Source organism: Cervus elaphus, chromosome X (genome assembly GCF_910594005.1).
Source record: "Cervus elaphus chromosome X, mCerEla1.1, whole genome shotgun sequence".
Lineage (NCBI taxonomy): Eukaryota > Metazoa > Chordata > Mammalia > Artiodactyla > Cervidae > Cervus > Cervus elaphus.
This window is the reverse complement of record NC_057848.1, coordinates 118,987,602-119,003,061: the sequence shown is the minus strand read 5'-3', so window position 1 is coordinate 119,003,061 and position 15,460 is coordinate 118,987,602. Positions and strand designations below refer to the sequence as shown.

The window sequence follows — 15,460 nt, the reverse complement described above, 5'->3', positions numbered from 1 at the left end:
TCTGGTAAGACAAGGAGATAGGACTTGGCAATTGTGAAGCAGACCTGTGATGTAACTGCAGCCTGTTTGCTCCACACCTCCCTGAGACAGGAGAAGGAAATGGCAACCCATTCCAGTATTCTTGCCTGGAGAATCCCATGGACAGAGGAGCTGGCAGGACACGACTGAGGGACTAACACTTTCCAGTCCTAAGCAGATAGTGAAGGACAGGGAAGCCTGGCGTAATGCAGTCCATGGGGTCCCAGAGAGTCATGACACGACTAAGTGACTGAAAACAAGAAAGTACTGAGCAAGAAATGAATAATAATAATCCCTGCAGACACAAGCCCAATCTCCCAACTTTGCTAAAGTGCCTCTTGATTTACTCAAATATGTTTTAAGGCTGAGTATGAGTTTTATCATTTTCTACTACAATGTCCTAACCATATGTTTAGGATTCCTTGGTGTTTCATTTACTTTGGAGTGGTTGATACTACTACTGTGAGGTCATCATTTACCCATTCTATTTTCTACAGGCTTATTGCTGGCATACATGAAAGCTCTTGGGATTTTTAATTTTAACATTTAGTAATTTCTCTCACTTAAAGAAGTTTATTTTTACATCGTTTCTCAGATGTTTCCCAAGAATATATTCCTACTATCTGGAAAAAAGAGTATTTTGTCCTCTTTACCAAAATGGCAGGCATTTTTCTCTTTACAATCTCATTACATGGGAAAGAAAATTTTAAATGATATGTAATAATATGGGTGATAATTGATATATTTGCCTAGATTCTGATTATGATGGATTTTGTTTTTGATTTTTTAATTGGGAGTATGAACACACTAAGGAATGCATCTTGCTGAAATTTATATATTTTCCTAGTGTACTTTTTTTTGGGGGGGTGGGGTGGAAGTCCTACCATGCAGCATAGGAAACTTTCCTGAGCAGGGATCCAACTCGTGCCCCCTGCTTTGAAGTGCAGAGTCCTAACCACTGGATCTCCAGGAAGTCCTCCTAGTTTGTTTTAGGTCATGGTATGTTGCATTCCAAAAATGTTCTTTGATCATCCATATATCATTGAAATATGGTCATCAGCAGTAGTATGGCTATTGGTTCAGGTGATTCTCTGTATATCTCTATCTTTTTCTTCCTACAGTTTTGTTCTTTCATGCCCACATACCTTTGTCATATTATGCTCAAGATAGTGAGGGTAGTCTTGCCACCAGGAACAGAACCATTTTTATGGGCTATTTGGGTATACATGGAGTGGAACAGACTCTGGGAATCTGAACAAACTTGCTATTTAAAAACCGGACTGTATGTTTCATAACCATTTTCCACATACCTTTCCGATTCAGTTGCCCCTTGAGGAATGGATTATTTCCTTGGAAAAGTGAGTTGTCATGATCCAGCTTGCCTGATGCCAGCAGAGTGTCTGCAGGTAAGAGAGACAAAGATGCCTAAGTTGCAATAAGGCAAAACGTGGGGGACATCAGAGGTCTTCTCCATAAGGTTACTGTGAGAGCAGGGAAAGAATAAGAAGAAATAAAATGGAGGGGGGAAGGCTTCAGGTTGTTATATCTGGGGTTGTGGGGAGGCCACTTCTTGGCCAAGGGTATAGGATGGCTAGACCCACTCCAGTATTCTTGCCTAGAGAATCCCATGGACAGAGGAGCCTGGTGGGCTCCTGTCCATGGGGTCACACAGAGTGGGACACGACTGAAGCGACTTAGCATGCACGCATGCATGCACTGGAGAAGGAAATGGCAACCCACTCCAGTATTCTCGCCTGGAGAATCCCAGGGACGGGGGAGCCTGGTTGGCTGCCCTCTAATGGAGTCGCACAGAATCGGACACGACTGAAGCTACTTAGCAGCAGCAGCAGCAGCAGCAGACAGAGGTGAGAGATCACCAGGTGGCCTTGCTGGAGTCCAGGCCAGGAGGCTTCTGAAACTCAAAATGTAAAATATGAAGGGACTGCCAGAGGCATGTTTCCCAAATCCTCAACCAGTGCTTCCCAATGAGAAAGAGAGAGACGTGTGGAGTGTGTGAAGCGGAGAGATTCCTGGGATTGAATAAAACACTGCTTTGGGTGGCTCTCCAGCTGTTGGGTGAATATGACCTAAAGTGCAAAGGTCTGAACCAAGCAGGTGAGGAGTTTACTGATGAGGAAACCAGGGACCAGAGGTTAGGTAAGATGGCAATAGGGGTAGGTTCAGGAAAGCTGTTCAGTCATGGACTGTTCCAAGATGCCTGGCGAAGTGAAGAACCTGTTGAAAAAACAAAACTGCACGAAATGACTCAGCAACGATTCGGCACTCTTTCGCCCAAGGATACCCAGGATCATCTTGACAAAACCGAGGCCTTCCTATAAGTAAGCCGGTACTCTTCATTGTGGGAGATGACTACGACCTTATGCACCTGACCATTGGTCTTGTGCTCCTGTGTGTAAAATGATTGCGTGTGTGTTTCCTGAGACCTGACGGAGAGGGTGAAGAGAAACGTCCGGCCGCGCCACAGCCACGTCTGGGTCAAAGGCACACGTGGAAACAAGCTGGCCCAAGTCACAATGCGGTGCATTTCACCCTGGGGGACGGACAGTCCCAGCCGGAGAAGTGCCAGGCGCCTGCGCGCTGCGCCAGAGGCGCCCGGCGCTGTGGGAGCCGCGAGACCCCCGCCCCCCGCCCTCCGACGGGAACGCGCACGTGCCTGGGGACGCGGACGCGCGCGCGAATGCGCATCACCTCGCTCAGCCTTGGTCCCGGCGGCTGAGGAGAGAAGGAGGGACGGACGGAGACGCGCACCGGAGACGCGAGTGGGCTCCTCGCGGAGTGGCGGGCTCGGGGCGGAGGCGGGGACGGGGGCGGGGGCGGCGCCTCCTCCACTCAGGCGTCTGTGCCCGGGACCCCCGGCCACGCAGGGGACGGACCGACTGACGTACCTCGCGCGCCCCCGCCCCCGTCCCCGCCCCGGCCTTATCTTCCCTGAGCTCCCGGGGCTCGTGGGCTGAGGCGCCTCTCTCTCTCACTCTCTGCCCCTCCTCGCGGCTCTTTCTCTCCGCAGCACCTTGGAGCCCCTCGACCCGGCGGCGGCGGGGACCTGAGCGGCGGCGGACGGCCTCGAAGATGAAGTGCAAGCCGAACCAGACGCGGACCTACGACCCGGAGGGGTTCAAGAAGCGGGCGGCGTGCCTGTGCTTCCGGAGCGAGCGCGAGGACGAGGTGCTGTTAGTGAGTAGCAGTCGGTACCCGGACCGCTGGATCGTGCCGGGCGGGGGCATGGAGCCCGAGGAGGAGCCGGGCGGTGCGGCCGTCCGCGAGGTGTTTGAAGAGGCGGGAGTCAAGGGGAAGTTAGGCCGGCTCCTGGGCATTTTCGAGCAGAACCAAGATCGCAAGCACAGAACGTACGTGTATGTACTGACTGTCACTGAGATTCTGGAGGATTGGGAAGATTCGGTTAACATTGGGAGGAAGCGAGAGTGGTTCAAAGTCGAAGATGCGATCAAGGTTCTCCAGTGCCACAAGCCCGTGCATGCCGAATATCTGCAAAAACTAAAGCTGGGCGGTTCCCCAACCAATGGAAACTCCGTGGCCCCGTCCCTGCCGGAGGGCGATCCCTAGTATGTACCGCTCGTGCAGACTTCTGCTTTCCGCCTACCTGACAATAAGTAGTGCCCGGAGCACCTCTCTTGTTGCCGTGTGCGGTCTCACCGGGAGGAGGGAGGCTTCTTTTGTTTCCTTGGCAGACCTCTGAATCACGCTTGCAAACTGTCTCAGTTGCCAGGCACTGTTTTCAGGCACTTTGCACGTTTTTCAGATGCTTTCAGAATCGCTTCTTGGTAGCACTATAACACATTTCAGAAAGCCAAAGCCACGTGGGTTGTTTTTTTAAGTTGCCTTAACTGCTCTCTCAGACTTTGAGGTTAGTGTGTGTGTGTGTGTGTGTGTGTGTGTGTGTGTGTGTGTGTGTGTGTGTAAACGTGTATGGGCGCTATGGTTTGTTTGTTTTTTTTTTCATATTTCACACTTATGTGTGTGTGTGTGGATCTTCATGTGTACTTTTGGTGCCAGTCTTGTGGTTTGAATTGTATTGAGGGCCTTTAAAATCTGATCACTTTGGTTGTGTGGCGTTTTCATTAATTTCTTTCTTAAGTTGTTTTCTGATTCTCAGCATTAGCCCTTGTCAGGAAGCCCTTCTGTGAAGGGAATTGGTTTGAAGGACGAATTTTGAATTTCAAAAAGGTATTTAAGAAATTTTACAGCGTATGCTCTTTCTCTATTGAACAATAATTGTATGTTCAGATATATGATCTAATTTGCCCTTTTCAGAAATTGCTTTATTCATTTGTAGATAATTCAAGTTTCAGAACATTTTCACAACTGGTATTTTTTTACTTCTTACTTGAAATAGCCATTTCCCATTTAGCCCAAATGTAGCTTAGCAGAATATTATTTTATAGAGTAAACACGCTCTTGGGGAGATATTGTTATGTACATGTCCTGATACATATTATGAAAACTCTATTCCAAGTGTGATTTAGCATGCTCAACTCCAACTCATATTTCTCTTTTCTCAGTGCCCTAGAACAACTATGGTTCTCTCAGTATAAACTATTCTTTGAAAGAAATTTTGTGTATTTGAATTTGTGATAGTCCACTTAAACTTGTCTGAATACCAGTAGTCAAAAGAATGGAATATTATATTGTAATTTCAACCCAGTTGAGGGAGTTAGCCTCCTTGATATTCAGCTGTTACACACTTCTCAAACTGTTAGGACGCCTGAACAATCTCTCATAAAGTTTTAAGATGAAAATTTTGTGTCACATAATAAATTTTGGGGGGCACCAATTTAAAAATACTTAGATCATCTTTAATATTTACTTGAAATCAGGGATCCTATCTAGAGTATATAGGTCTGTCTTCTGGGACTACCTTTGTTCCTCTAGCCATAGTAAATAGGTAGATATAAAGCCTACTTGGTGAAGTGGGTATTGGTATGTGGAAAGATCTTACCTAATTTTTAGGGCAACCTGAATTGTCATATCTCTTAATCATTATTGATAGATATTTTGTGTCAGTCAACTAACTTTTGGAAGGTCACTATTATGCACTCCCTATTAAGAACTTTGAAAATTTAGCAACTTGGAACTCTTTATATTTTCTCAGGAATGTTGAGAAAAAGCCTACTTTGTGAAGAGCATATGAGTGGGGGATGTATTTTTATTTAACATCTTGAAATTATTCCACAAATAGATAATATGTGGTAATTACTGTAATTTAAACCCTTTTTTCTTCTAAAAATTAACCTTTTAAAAACACATAGAATTGAATATTCTGTGTTTTCTTTTAGAACTTTGGTGCCAATTTTTAAAATAAGATCTTTACCATACATAAATATGTCAAAATAAAAGTATGTATTGTAATTGACAAAACTAATGTCATAGGAGTGAGTAGAAAATTAATAGCTTTTAAAAGACAAATTATATGATTTCATATTTTAAATTATGTAGGATTGTCGAATATGTGTTTCAAAATTGTATTTTTTGTACAGAAAGATGTCTTATTTTTAACAAACTCTCTAAATCCCACTAGTTGACCTTTCCTTTTCTAACAGTCCAAATCAACTAATGATACTTGAAATTTTTCAAAGTATACACTAACAGCAGAGAAATTGGATTTTTTTATGACCATTTCATATATAAAACTGCCTCCATCTAAAATGTTGCCACAGACACCTTGGAAGTTTAACTTATACATGGCATCCTTAGAGATAATAATGCATGATCTTGTTTTGACTTTTCAACTACATATTTGACAGATGTGAAAAGTACAGTGTTGATGTTCATCAGCTCTCATTAGCTTGCAAATATTTGTTATATTTAATTCAGAAAAATTTGAATTGTGTTCTGTCACTTGCTAGGATTATCTTTAGTTCCCAGTTATCTTCAGTTTATGCAGTCTGTAAAACTTTTCACTTCTAAATTGCAAAAGAATATTTTATGGTTATCACACTTTAAGTTAAACATTCAAGTTCAAAAGAGTAGTTCTTATTATGCTTTTGGAGTTCAGTCAAGAAAATATTAAAAAACCTAAAAATCCTTTCATTTTAAGAGAGAAATCCAAAGAATTCAGCTTTAAAATGTTGACACAGAAGTAACAAACCAAATGGCATCTAGTTAACCTCCATTCTCCAAGAGCTTGATTCACAGTTGGGATTTTCTTCATGCAGAGTCATTATTATAAGATATTACACTAAAAATGTACAGAGAAGTCTTCCAACTCATTCCCCCCAAAGAAAACAGTGCATTGATCAAAGATAATTAAGACTTTCAGACATGAGGTAGAAATTTGTTTTCAGCGTGTTTTTTAAAGACTGGGTTTTTTCCCCCCAAAACTGGATGAATGTCTTAAAAAACATTTTAAGAAAACATGTTGGAATAAAGATAATATTAATATGTAATATATAGTTTCCCTGGACACCCAATGTATTATATTTTCTAAGGAACTTGTTTTGTTGATCAGATAAGTTAAAAGAAGTAACTCTGAAAGGGCTATGAGGTGGCTATAAATATTTTGAATTCTGTTGTATGGTTTAATTTGAAAGAACTAAATATTTCAACATTTTTGTATTTAGAAACAGATATATTTTGGTGAATGTGTGTGCATGCACATGTGTAAGCAACAGGAATAGACAGCTTCTGAAGTATTAGCATCATTAGAGGGCCCTTCTGGGACAGAAGGGTAAAAGGGCTCTGAAGCTGGAGCTGCTCCTCTCATTTCCATTTAAGTGGAATCCGATTGTAAGAAAGAGCAATTCCTCCATCAATAGGTATTAACTGGGAAAAGGAAGCTGAAAATGCTGCTTTAAAGCCTGTAGTTCTAACAGTTGGCCAAAGTTTTCTTTTCTGGGTTCCTTTTGTGGAAGCACCAAGCAAAATAGGAAATATTTTCAGCATCATTCCAGTATTGTAATCATCTTTCTGAATGACTATTGGTCTGTTAGACTATGAACTCTTTGAGGACTAGGACCCAGCCTGAATCCTTACGTATCCTCAAAGCCTTAGAACAGTGGCTAAACTATGGAGACATCTGTCATTGATCCACAGATTAGAAATCTCTACTACTAGTGTATTCTATAACAAAATACTTGTGTGTTGATTTATTGGCTTTATATTTTAACTAGGACAATCTGTTATTCCTCAGGCTATCATGTGGCTTCATAATGGAACTGCATTGGCTAATTCACTGAAGGCTTTTCCAATACAAAATGGTTGATGAACCATACTTCAATAAATACTTGTTGACTAGAAGAATTGATGAACAAATACAACTATTAATGATATATTTTTTTTAGGTGAATGGCATAGATGTTCAGATTTACTTTGAAAGAATCAAGTATATGAACCCAGTGATGAATGGAATTATGAAGACAGGTGAGCTCTTTCACACTCCCAAGGACACAGCCCATCCTATCCTTTTGGACACTTCCTCCTTGTTTATTGCAATGACTATTCTCCAGGTTGTTGCACTACTTCTGTATCTGTACAGACTTCTAATTTGGCACCTATGGCCTTCTTTGTGCTCTTATGATTGTGTGTCTGTATTTCCCACCAGGTTATGTGACCTTAAGTGCAAGGACCTTATTTCCTTCATTTTTTTATAAATCTAGCATATAAGAAATCACTTGAAATATGGTAGACATCACTGAAAATTTGTCTAAAAATTAATATTTTGTAATGACACTGAGTGGTAAGGCATTTACCTTCTAATCTGGTGTTAGTACAGTAAATGCTGTCTATTTAGGTGATATGTGACTTTTGTATATCAGGTTTGAAACAGGTGTTTAAAGGCATCTGTGAGATATTAGCAAAAGTTTTTCTTTGTATGTCTGTGTCATCCCAGACATTATGTGCCTGCTATGACAGTATGCTACACCACCTATGAAATATTTGCCAAAATTTTGAACCTAAATCTGACTGTGCCTCTAGACATAACTCCTTATCTGTAGAAAATACAGGGAACAGAGAAACATTACATCACAGAGATATGAGCAGAATCAAGACTGCAGGAAACTCTACAGGACAAATGACATAGTACCTTTAGTAAATGAATGGCCAGAATGAAAGAAATGAAGAATGGACCTGCTGATTAAAAGAGATTTAAGGGACTTAACAACCAATTGTAATATATGGATCTTTTTTGGATCCTGATTTGACTAGACTATAAAATAAAAATATTTTGAGACAATCTGGATAATTTGAAAATTGGGCAACTTGATATTTTATATTAGTTGGAATAATAGTATTGCTGTTATGATATATTCCCAACTATTTACAGTTGAAATAATGTCTGGAATTTGCTTCAAAATAATGTCTGTATTTAAGTGTGTTGGAGGTACTGATGAAACAAGATTGGCCTTGACCAGAAAATTGTTAAAGTTGGGTAATGGTTAAATGATGATTCATTATATTAAATATATGTTCCTCTCTACTTTTGTATATTTGACATTTTCCAAAATAAAAAGTTATCAGAATTCTTATTAAAGCTAATATATGAGGCATTGAGAAAAAAGAGAGAAAAATTTTGTATTGTTTAGAAAATGTTGGCTTTGGTGTGCCATTTTGGGCCAAATAGGTCAAATAGGTCCCCCAAAAATAAGGGGGGCATACTCTGGAATAGCTAGTGTTTCCATTGCTACAGACCACTGCTGGGAGTTTTTTCTCTTAATTTGGTCCACTGAAATAGGAAAAATTAAATTTTTATTTAACAACACACACACACACACACACACACACACACACACACACACACACACACACACACACACACACACACACACACACACACACACACACACAGAGTCCAGTTTATATCAATGTGAAAAACCGAAGGGGTGAAGTCTCCAAGGAAGCACACACACACACACACACACACACACACACAGTCCAGTTTATATCAATGTGAAAAACCGAAGGGGTGAAGTCTCCAAGGAAGCACACACACACACACACACACACACACACACACACACACACACACACACACACACACACACACACACACACACACACACACACACACACACACACACACACAGAGTCCAGTTTATATCAATGTGAAAAACCGAAGGGGTGAAGTCTCCAAGGAAGCAATTTTATGAAATTATAAAAATCCACAAAATGTTTTTTGACCGAAGGGGTGAAGTCTCCAAGGAAGCGCGCACACACACACACACACACACACACACACACACACACACACACACACACACACACACACACACACACACACACACACACACACACAGAGTCCAGTTTATATCAATGTGAAAAACCGAAGGGGTGAAGTCTCCAAGGAAGCAATTTTATGAAATTATAAAAATCCACAAAATGTTTTTTGGCTGTAGATGTGTTAGTTGTACATTTGTTAAAGTTATACTTGAAAGATAGGTGACACGGGAAAGTAGGTAGTTGACATTCTTGACTTTAGTGAACCATTTTGTTTCACAGATTGCAGATATTCCTTAAGTTTTGAACTGTGCTTAGAATTCTGTAAAGGCTAAAACCTAGGTCAGAGTTAATGACGCTGTACTGAACTCATGAGGTCTGTCCAGACTTATTTTGTGGAGCAGCAGGCAGAAAGTGAGAACAACATTGGAGGTACCTTTTAGGGAAAATGGAGCAACAGCTTATTCACTCAGTCATGTCTGACTCTTTACAACCCCATGCACTGTAGCCTGCCAGGCTCCTCTTCATGGGATTCTCCAGGCAAGAATACTGGAGTGGGTTGCCATGCCCTCCTCCAGGGGATCTTCCTGACCCAGGGGTCAAACCCAGGTCTCCTGCACCTCCTGCATTGGCAGGTGGATTCTTTACCACTGAGCCACCTGGGAAGCCCCTAAACACCTTCATAAGTGTGAAGGGCTGTGAAGATGAAGCTGCCCTTTCTATTCCTTACTGCCTTCTAGGTTGTGTTCCAATCCTAAGAGCAAGCAGTTCCCCCAGAAAAAAACTGATTCTTGGAAAAGAAGAGATGAAAGGTTTATCTGAGAGACCTTTATTACACACAGCTGGGCAGAGCTTTCACTTTCAAGGTTCCCCTGTTAGAAGCAACAGAAAATTCCATAAAATTTTTCATTTATACCTTTCCTGAAAGTTGTTTCCTAGGTTAAGTTTACTCTACTTTTAGCCAGTTTTTTAAACTTTTAATTGAAGGATAATTGCTTCACAATACTGTGGTGTTTTCTGCATCTGCTGACTCTACATCAGCATGAGTCAGTCATAGGTATACATATGTCCCCTCACTCTTGAACCTTAGTCCCACCTCCCACCCCTCTAGGTTGTCACAGAGCACCTGATTGGAGCTTCCTGCATCAACCAGCCAATTTTCACAGGCTATCTCTTTTACATGTGGTAATTTATATGTTTACATGCTACTCTCAATTCATTCCACCCACTGTGCCCAAGTCTGTTCTCTGTGTCTGTGTCTCCATTGCTGCCCTGCAGATAGGCTCATCAGGACCATCTTTCTAGATTCCATATTGTTGTTCAGTCAACAATCATGTCCAACTCTTTGTGACCCCATGGGCTGCAGCATGCCAGGCTTCCCTGTTCTCAACTATCTCCCTCTAGAGTTTGCTCAAACTCATGTCCATTGAGTTGGTGATGCCATCTAATGATCTCATCCTCTGTCACCCCCTTCTCATCCTTCCCTCAATCTTTCCCAGCATCAGGGTCTTTTCCAATGAGTCAGCTCTTCACATCAGGTGGCCAAAGTATTGGAGCTTCAGCTTCAGCATCAGTCCTTCCAATGAATATTCAGGGTCGATTTCCCTTAGGATTGACTGGTTTGATCTCCTTGCAGTTCAAGGGACTCTCAAGAGTCTTCTCCAGCAACACAATTTGAAAGCATCAATTCTTTGGCATTCAGCTTTCTTTATGGTCCAGCTCTCGCATCCACACATGCCAAGTGGAAAAACCATCCCTTTGACTATATGGACCTTTGTTGGCAAAGTGATGTCTCTGCTTTTTAATACTGTCTCTATGTTTATCATAGCTTTTCTTCCACGAAGAAAAGAAATTAATTTTAATTTCATGGCTGCAGTCACCATCTACAGTGATTTTGGAACCCAAGGAAATAAAATCTGCCGCTATTTCCATTTTTTCCACATCTGTTTGCCATGAAGAGATGGGAACAGATGCCATGATCGTAGTTTTCTGAATGTTGAGTTTTAAGCCAGCTTTTCACTCTTTTCTTTCACCTTCATCAGGAGGCTCTTCAGTTCCTCTTTGCTTTCTGCCATAAGGGTGGTGTTATCTGCGTATCTGAGCTTGTTGATATTTCTCCCAGCAATCTTGATTCCAGCTTGCGCTTCATCCAGCCTGGCATTTTGCATGATGTACTCTGCATATAAGTTAAATAAGCAGGGTGACAATATACAGCCTTGATATACTCCTTTCCCTATTTTGAACCAGTCTTTTGTTCCATGTCCAGTTCTAACTGTTATTTCTTCCAGTAACAAGCACTTATAACTTCTTCGCTTCATAAAGTACAATACTATGGGATATTTGCTCAGGTGCTGAACTGGCCACACAGCTGCATTTAATAACTTACTGAAGGCATCCCAAATACAAATGATTGAAAGAAACAACCCTCAGTATTCATTATGTTGAAGAACTGTTGATTAAATACATGTATACTAATTATTTTATTTTATGGATAAAAGATATAAATAGCAATCAGGGTTATATGATAACAAATTCACACATATAAGTCAAGCCAAGGCCATGACCTGAATGATTGTACTGGTAAAGATACAATGAGCTACTTTTAGATTTAGATAGTTTATTACTTATATATACAGTGCAAAGATGAATGAGCCAAAGGTGCCAGCTCCCCAGGTCCTCAACTCACATTCCCTAAAAGACGAGAAACAAAAGAGGCTGTGTGATGATAATGCAAATATTAGGATACACCATTACTAAACAGGCATACCTAGACTGCAGCTGAGTGGTTTTATGTTCTATAACTCTGTTTTAAGGGGCACAGGACAAAAAGCCCCATACCTCATCAGAAACTGGTATGTGATGAGAAACTGCCTCATAATATACTACCAGAGGAGATGAGGTATGTGGTGTATGGTCATGTAGCAGCTCCTTAACAGCCTTCCTTCTCCTCATGTTCTGGAAAGTCACCAAGCATTTAACCAAGATTGAGATTAGCTGCAAGTTCAAGCCTGTATAGATACATGCAAGGTTGCCAGGTCACCATGGAGGAGCCATTCCCCTACAACTCCACTTTCACCTCCTATGTCCAGCTAGTAATTGTTTCTGTAAGCATAGACCAACAGTCATGGCCACTCTGAAGACGCACAATGGACCTCCATCCAAAATTTGGTTCAGATGTTGAGGCTGATGATACCACTAACACGCCAATGGGATATTCAGAGACTTATTACTCACAAAAAAAGGCTTTATGGGGAGAGCAGGAAAGGCTTTGAAAGCTGTTTTGAAAATGTCTTGAGAGAACAAAGAAAGGAGACTGACTTGGATTTTTATTGCAGATAAAGGGTAGGGATAAAGTGAGTGTTGCAATGCACAGCTACACACACTTCTGAAGACTAGTGAGTCCCAAATTTGCAGTGTGGGCTGGCAGCTGAGAAATGAAAGAACCAATGGTGCAGTTTCAGTCCAAAGGCTGGCAGCCTGAAGACCCAGAAGAGATGATGGTACATTATGAAGTCTGAAGGTCACCTGCTGGAGAATTCTTTCTTGCTTGGGGGAGGTTGGTCTTTTTGTTCTATTTAGGCTTCAACTGAGTGGATGAGGTCCACCCATATCATGGAGGGCAAGCTGTTCATGCAAAGTTCACTGATTTAAGTGTTAATCTCATCCAAATTACCCTCCAAATTGACATATAAAATTAACTCTTGCAAATCTATCCCCCCATCAACTTGGCACTCATACACCTCCTAAAGTCATACTTAATCTCCAAATGAAGATAACAACAAGGTCATCTTTCCACCTAACATGATACAAGGATCCTGTGTACATGAAAAATACTCTTTCCCCAGAAGAGGAGGTAAAGTTCTTGAGTGATCTTTACTCTTCCTTCTTCTTGATATCTTGTAACTTAAATACTACAATGCAAAATTAATAACAATACTTAAATGCTATGAAATAAAGTGAATACACCTTATGTTACACAAGGGGTTAATAGAGGGAAGAAAATGTATTATACACAGACAAACATAACATACAACAAAATAAGGAAGAAATAAGACAGTTACATTCCTCATTATTATAACAGGTCATGTGGTCATGGTTGGTATTCATTAATACCTTCTTCCTCTATTCCATATTCCCTTTGCCTTCAAGAAACACCTAAAATGGCTGTGGCTCTTTACCTGGTGGGGTGACCCAAACCATTCTCAAAAGGTCTGGGCCATTACTAATCCTGACTGGAATGAGTTGTTATAGTTTTCCGTTTACTTTAATCACCAAACATACCATACTAAGAGATACTCTAGGGCATCTCCTGTATTGCAGACATGCTCTTCCTTCCCTGTTATACAGAGTAGCAGCCCAATTTCCCTTTGGTAGTCAGGATCAATTATCCCAGCCAAAACAGTAACTCTGCTGACTGACTCAGAGGCATGAGGAGCCCAAAATGCACAGATTGCAGTCTTAACTTCTAGTTCAATGGAATCATGTCTGTTGGAGGAGCTAAGACCTCTAGGTGAGCAGAGCATAATGTGAGAACAGGAAGCAAAACTTTTGCTAATGGGTCACTAAGGGTAATAAGAGAGCCACTGCCATTTCCACCCCTTGATTCCTGGACCTATAAATCCTAACTATGGGAGAAACAGCATATGTTGATGCTGAATGAGAGCACATACAGCCTCCTGGAGAAGCTGCTTGCGCAGGCCTACAAGATACTTACTCATTTCAAGATATTATTCCTCAAAATGTCATTCTATATTCCAAAGCTGGCCACTCCAAAGCAGGTCAACTGCTTTAAGATTGTGGGGACTGTGGCAAACCAGTGAATTTCATGGGTGTGGGCCCACTGCTGTACTTCACTTGTAATGAAGTGTGTTCCTTGATCAGAAGCAATGCTATATAGAATATCATGATGGTGGAAAGGCATTCTGTAAGTCCGTGGGTAGTGGTTTTAGGAGAAGAGCTAAGTGTAGGGAAGGTGAGCCCATATCCAGAGCAAGTGTCTATTCCAGTAAGGACAAAATGCTTCCCCTTCTGTGATGGGAGTGGTCCAGTGTAACCAACTGCCACCAAGGTGGCTGGCTGATCTTGCTGCCATACAGGGGGCTCTGTGTTGGTCTCTGCTGCTGGCAGATGGGTCATTCAGTGGTGGCCATATTCAGGTTAGCTTTAACAAATAGACATTCATGTTGTAGAGTCCATGCACAACCCCCATTGCTCCCACATTGGCCATTTTGTTCATAAGCCTGTTGGGCAGGGGTGGCTGGGGAAAGAGGCTGACTGGTGTCCATAGTGTGGATCATACTAGCCACTTGAATATTAAACTCCTCCTCTGTTAAGGTCATGCTTTAATGATCATTCACATGGGATACACTTATTTTCATGGTTTTTGCCCACTGAGAGAGGTCTATCCACATAACTCTTCCCCAAATTTCCTTGTCATCAGTTTTCCAATCATGTTCCTTCTAAGTGCCTATCCATCCAGCCAAGCCCATGGCCACAGTCCATGAATCAGTATGTCTGGCCATTTCTTCCAAGCAAAGTGAACACCCAAGAGCACTGCCCAAAGTTCTGCCCACTGAGAGGAATTTCCTTCACCACTACCCTTCAGGGATGGCCCAGAGAGGGGTTGTAGTGCTGTAGCTGTCCACTTTAGGGTGGTATCTGCATATTCTACAGAAACACCTATAAACCAAGCCTGAGACTGTTCTTCCTCTGTCAACTGAGAGTAGGGAACTCCAAATGAGGCCAGAAGTGCAGTCAGGGAGAGAAGGCAGTGTAGGAGGAGGGGTACCATAGACATTTCAGCCACTTCTTTGTGTAACTTAATTGTACCTTCAGGGTGCACCTGGGACTGATCACATACATACCGATTCCATTTGAGGATGGGAGTGTTGCTGTGCACACCCAACTTGGCTTGGTGCATCAATTCCACCATGAAAGTGTCTTGGTGGCTATAGTTAAGCATTCAGTCTCTCCTAAGGCATGGCAGCAAGCTAACAACTGTTTCTTAAAAAGAGAGTAGTTATCTATGGATGATGGCAGGGTTTTACCCCCAAATCCTAAGAGCCTGTGTGGTAATTCACCTAGAGGAACCTGCCAAAAACTCCAAACAGCACCCCAATCTGTCACTGACAATTCAAGCACTCTTCAATCTAATAGATGATATATCTTAAATGGTAGAGCAGCCTGGACCTCTTGCAAAGCCTGCTCTTATTCTGGGCACCACTCAAAACTAGTACTGCTTTTGTGTCAT

The 15,460-nt window shown here is 41.8% G+C and overlaps 1 protein-coding gene across 1 annotated transcript; it reads left to right on the top strand.

Moving 5' to 3' along the window:
* The first annotated feature begins 2,834 nt into the window (after positions 1-2,834).
* On the top strand, positions 2,835-3,603 carry LOC122689578 (diphosphoinositol polyphosphate phosphohydrolase 3-beta). Its single transcript, XM_043896158.1, has one exon. It carries the CDS (start codon positions 3,109-3,111, stop codon positions 3,601-3,603), a length of 495 nt encoding a protein of 164 aa, XP_043752093.1. The 5' UTR covers positions 2,835-3,108.
* The last annotated feature ends 11,857 nt before the right edge of the window (positions 3,604-15,460 follow it).

Coding starts and splice junctions, on each gene's coding strand:
- LOC122689578 (XM_043896158.1), top strand. CDS start 3,109: ATGAAGTGCAAGCCGAACCAGACGCGGACCTACGACCCGGAGGGGTTC.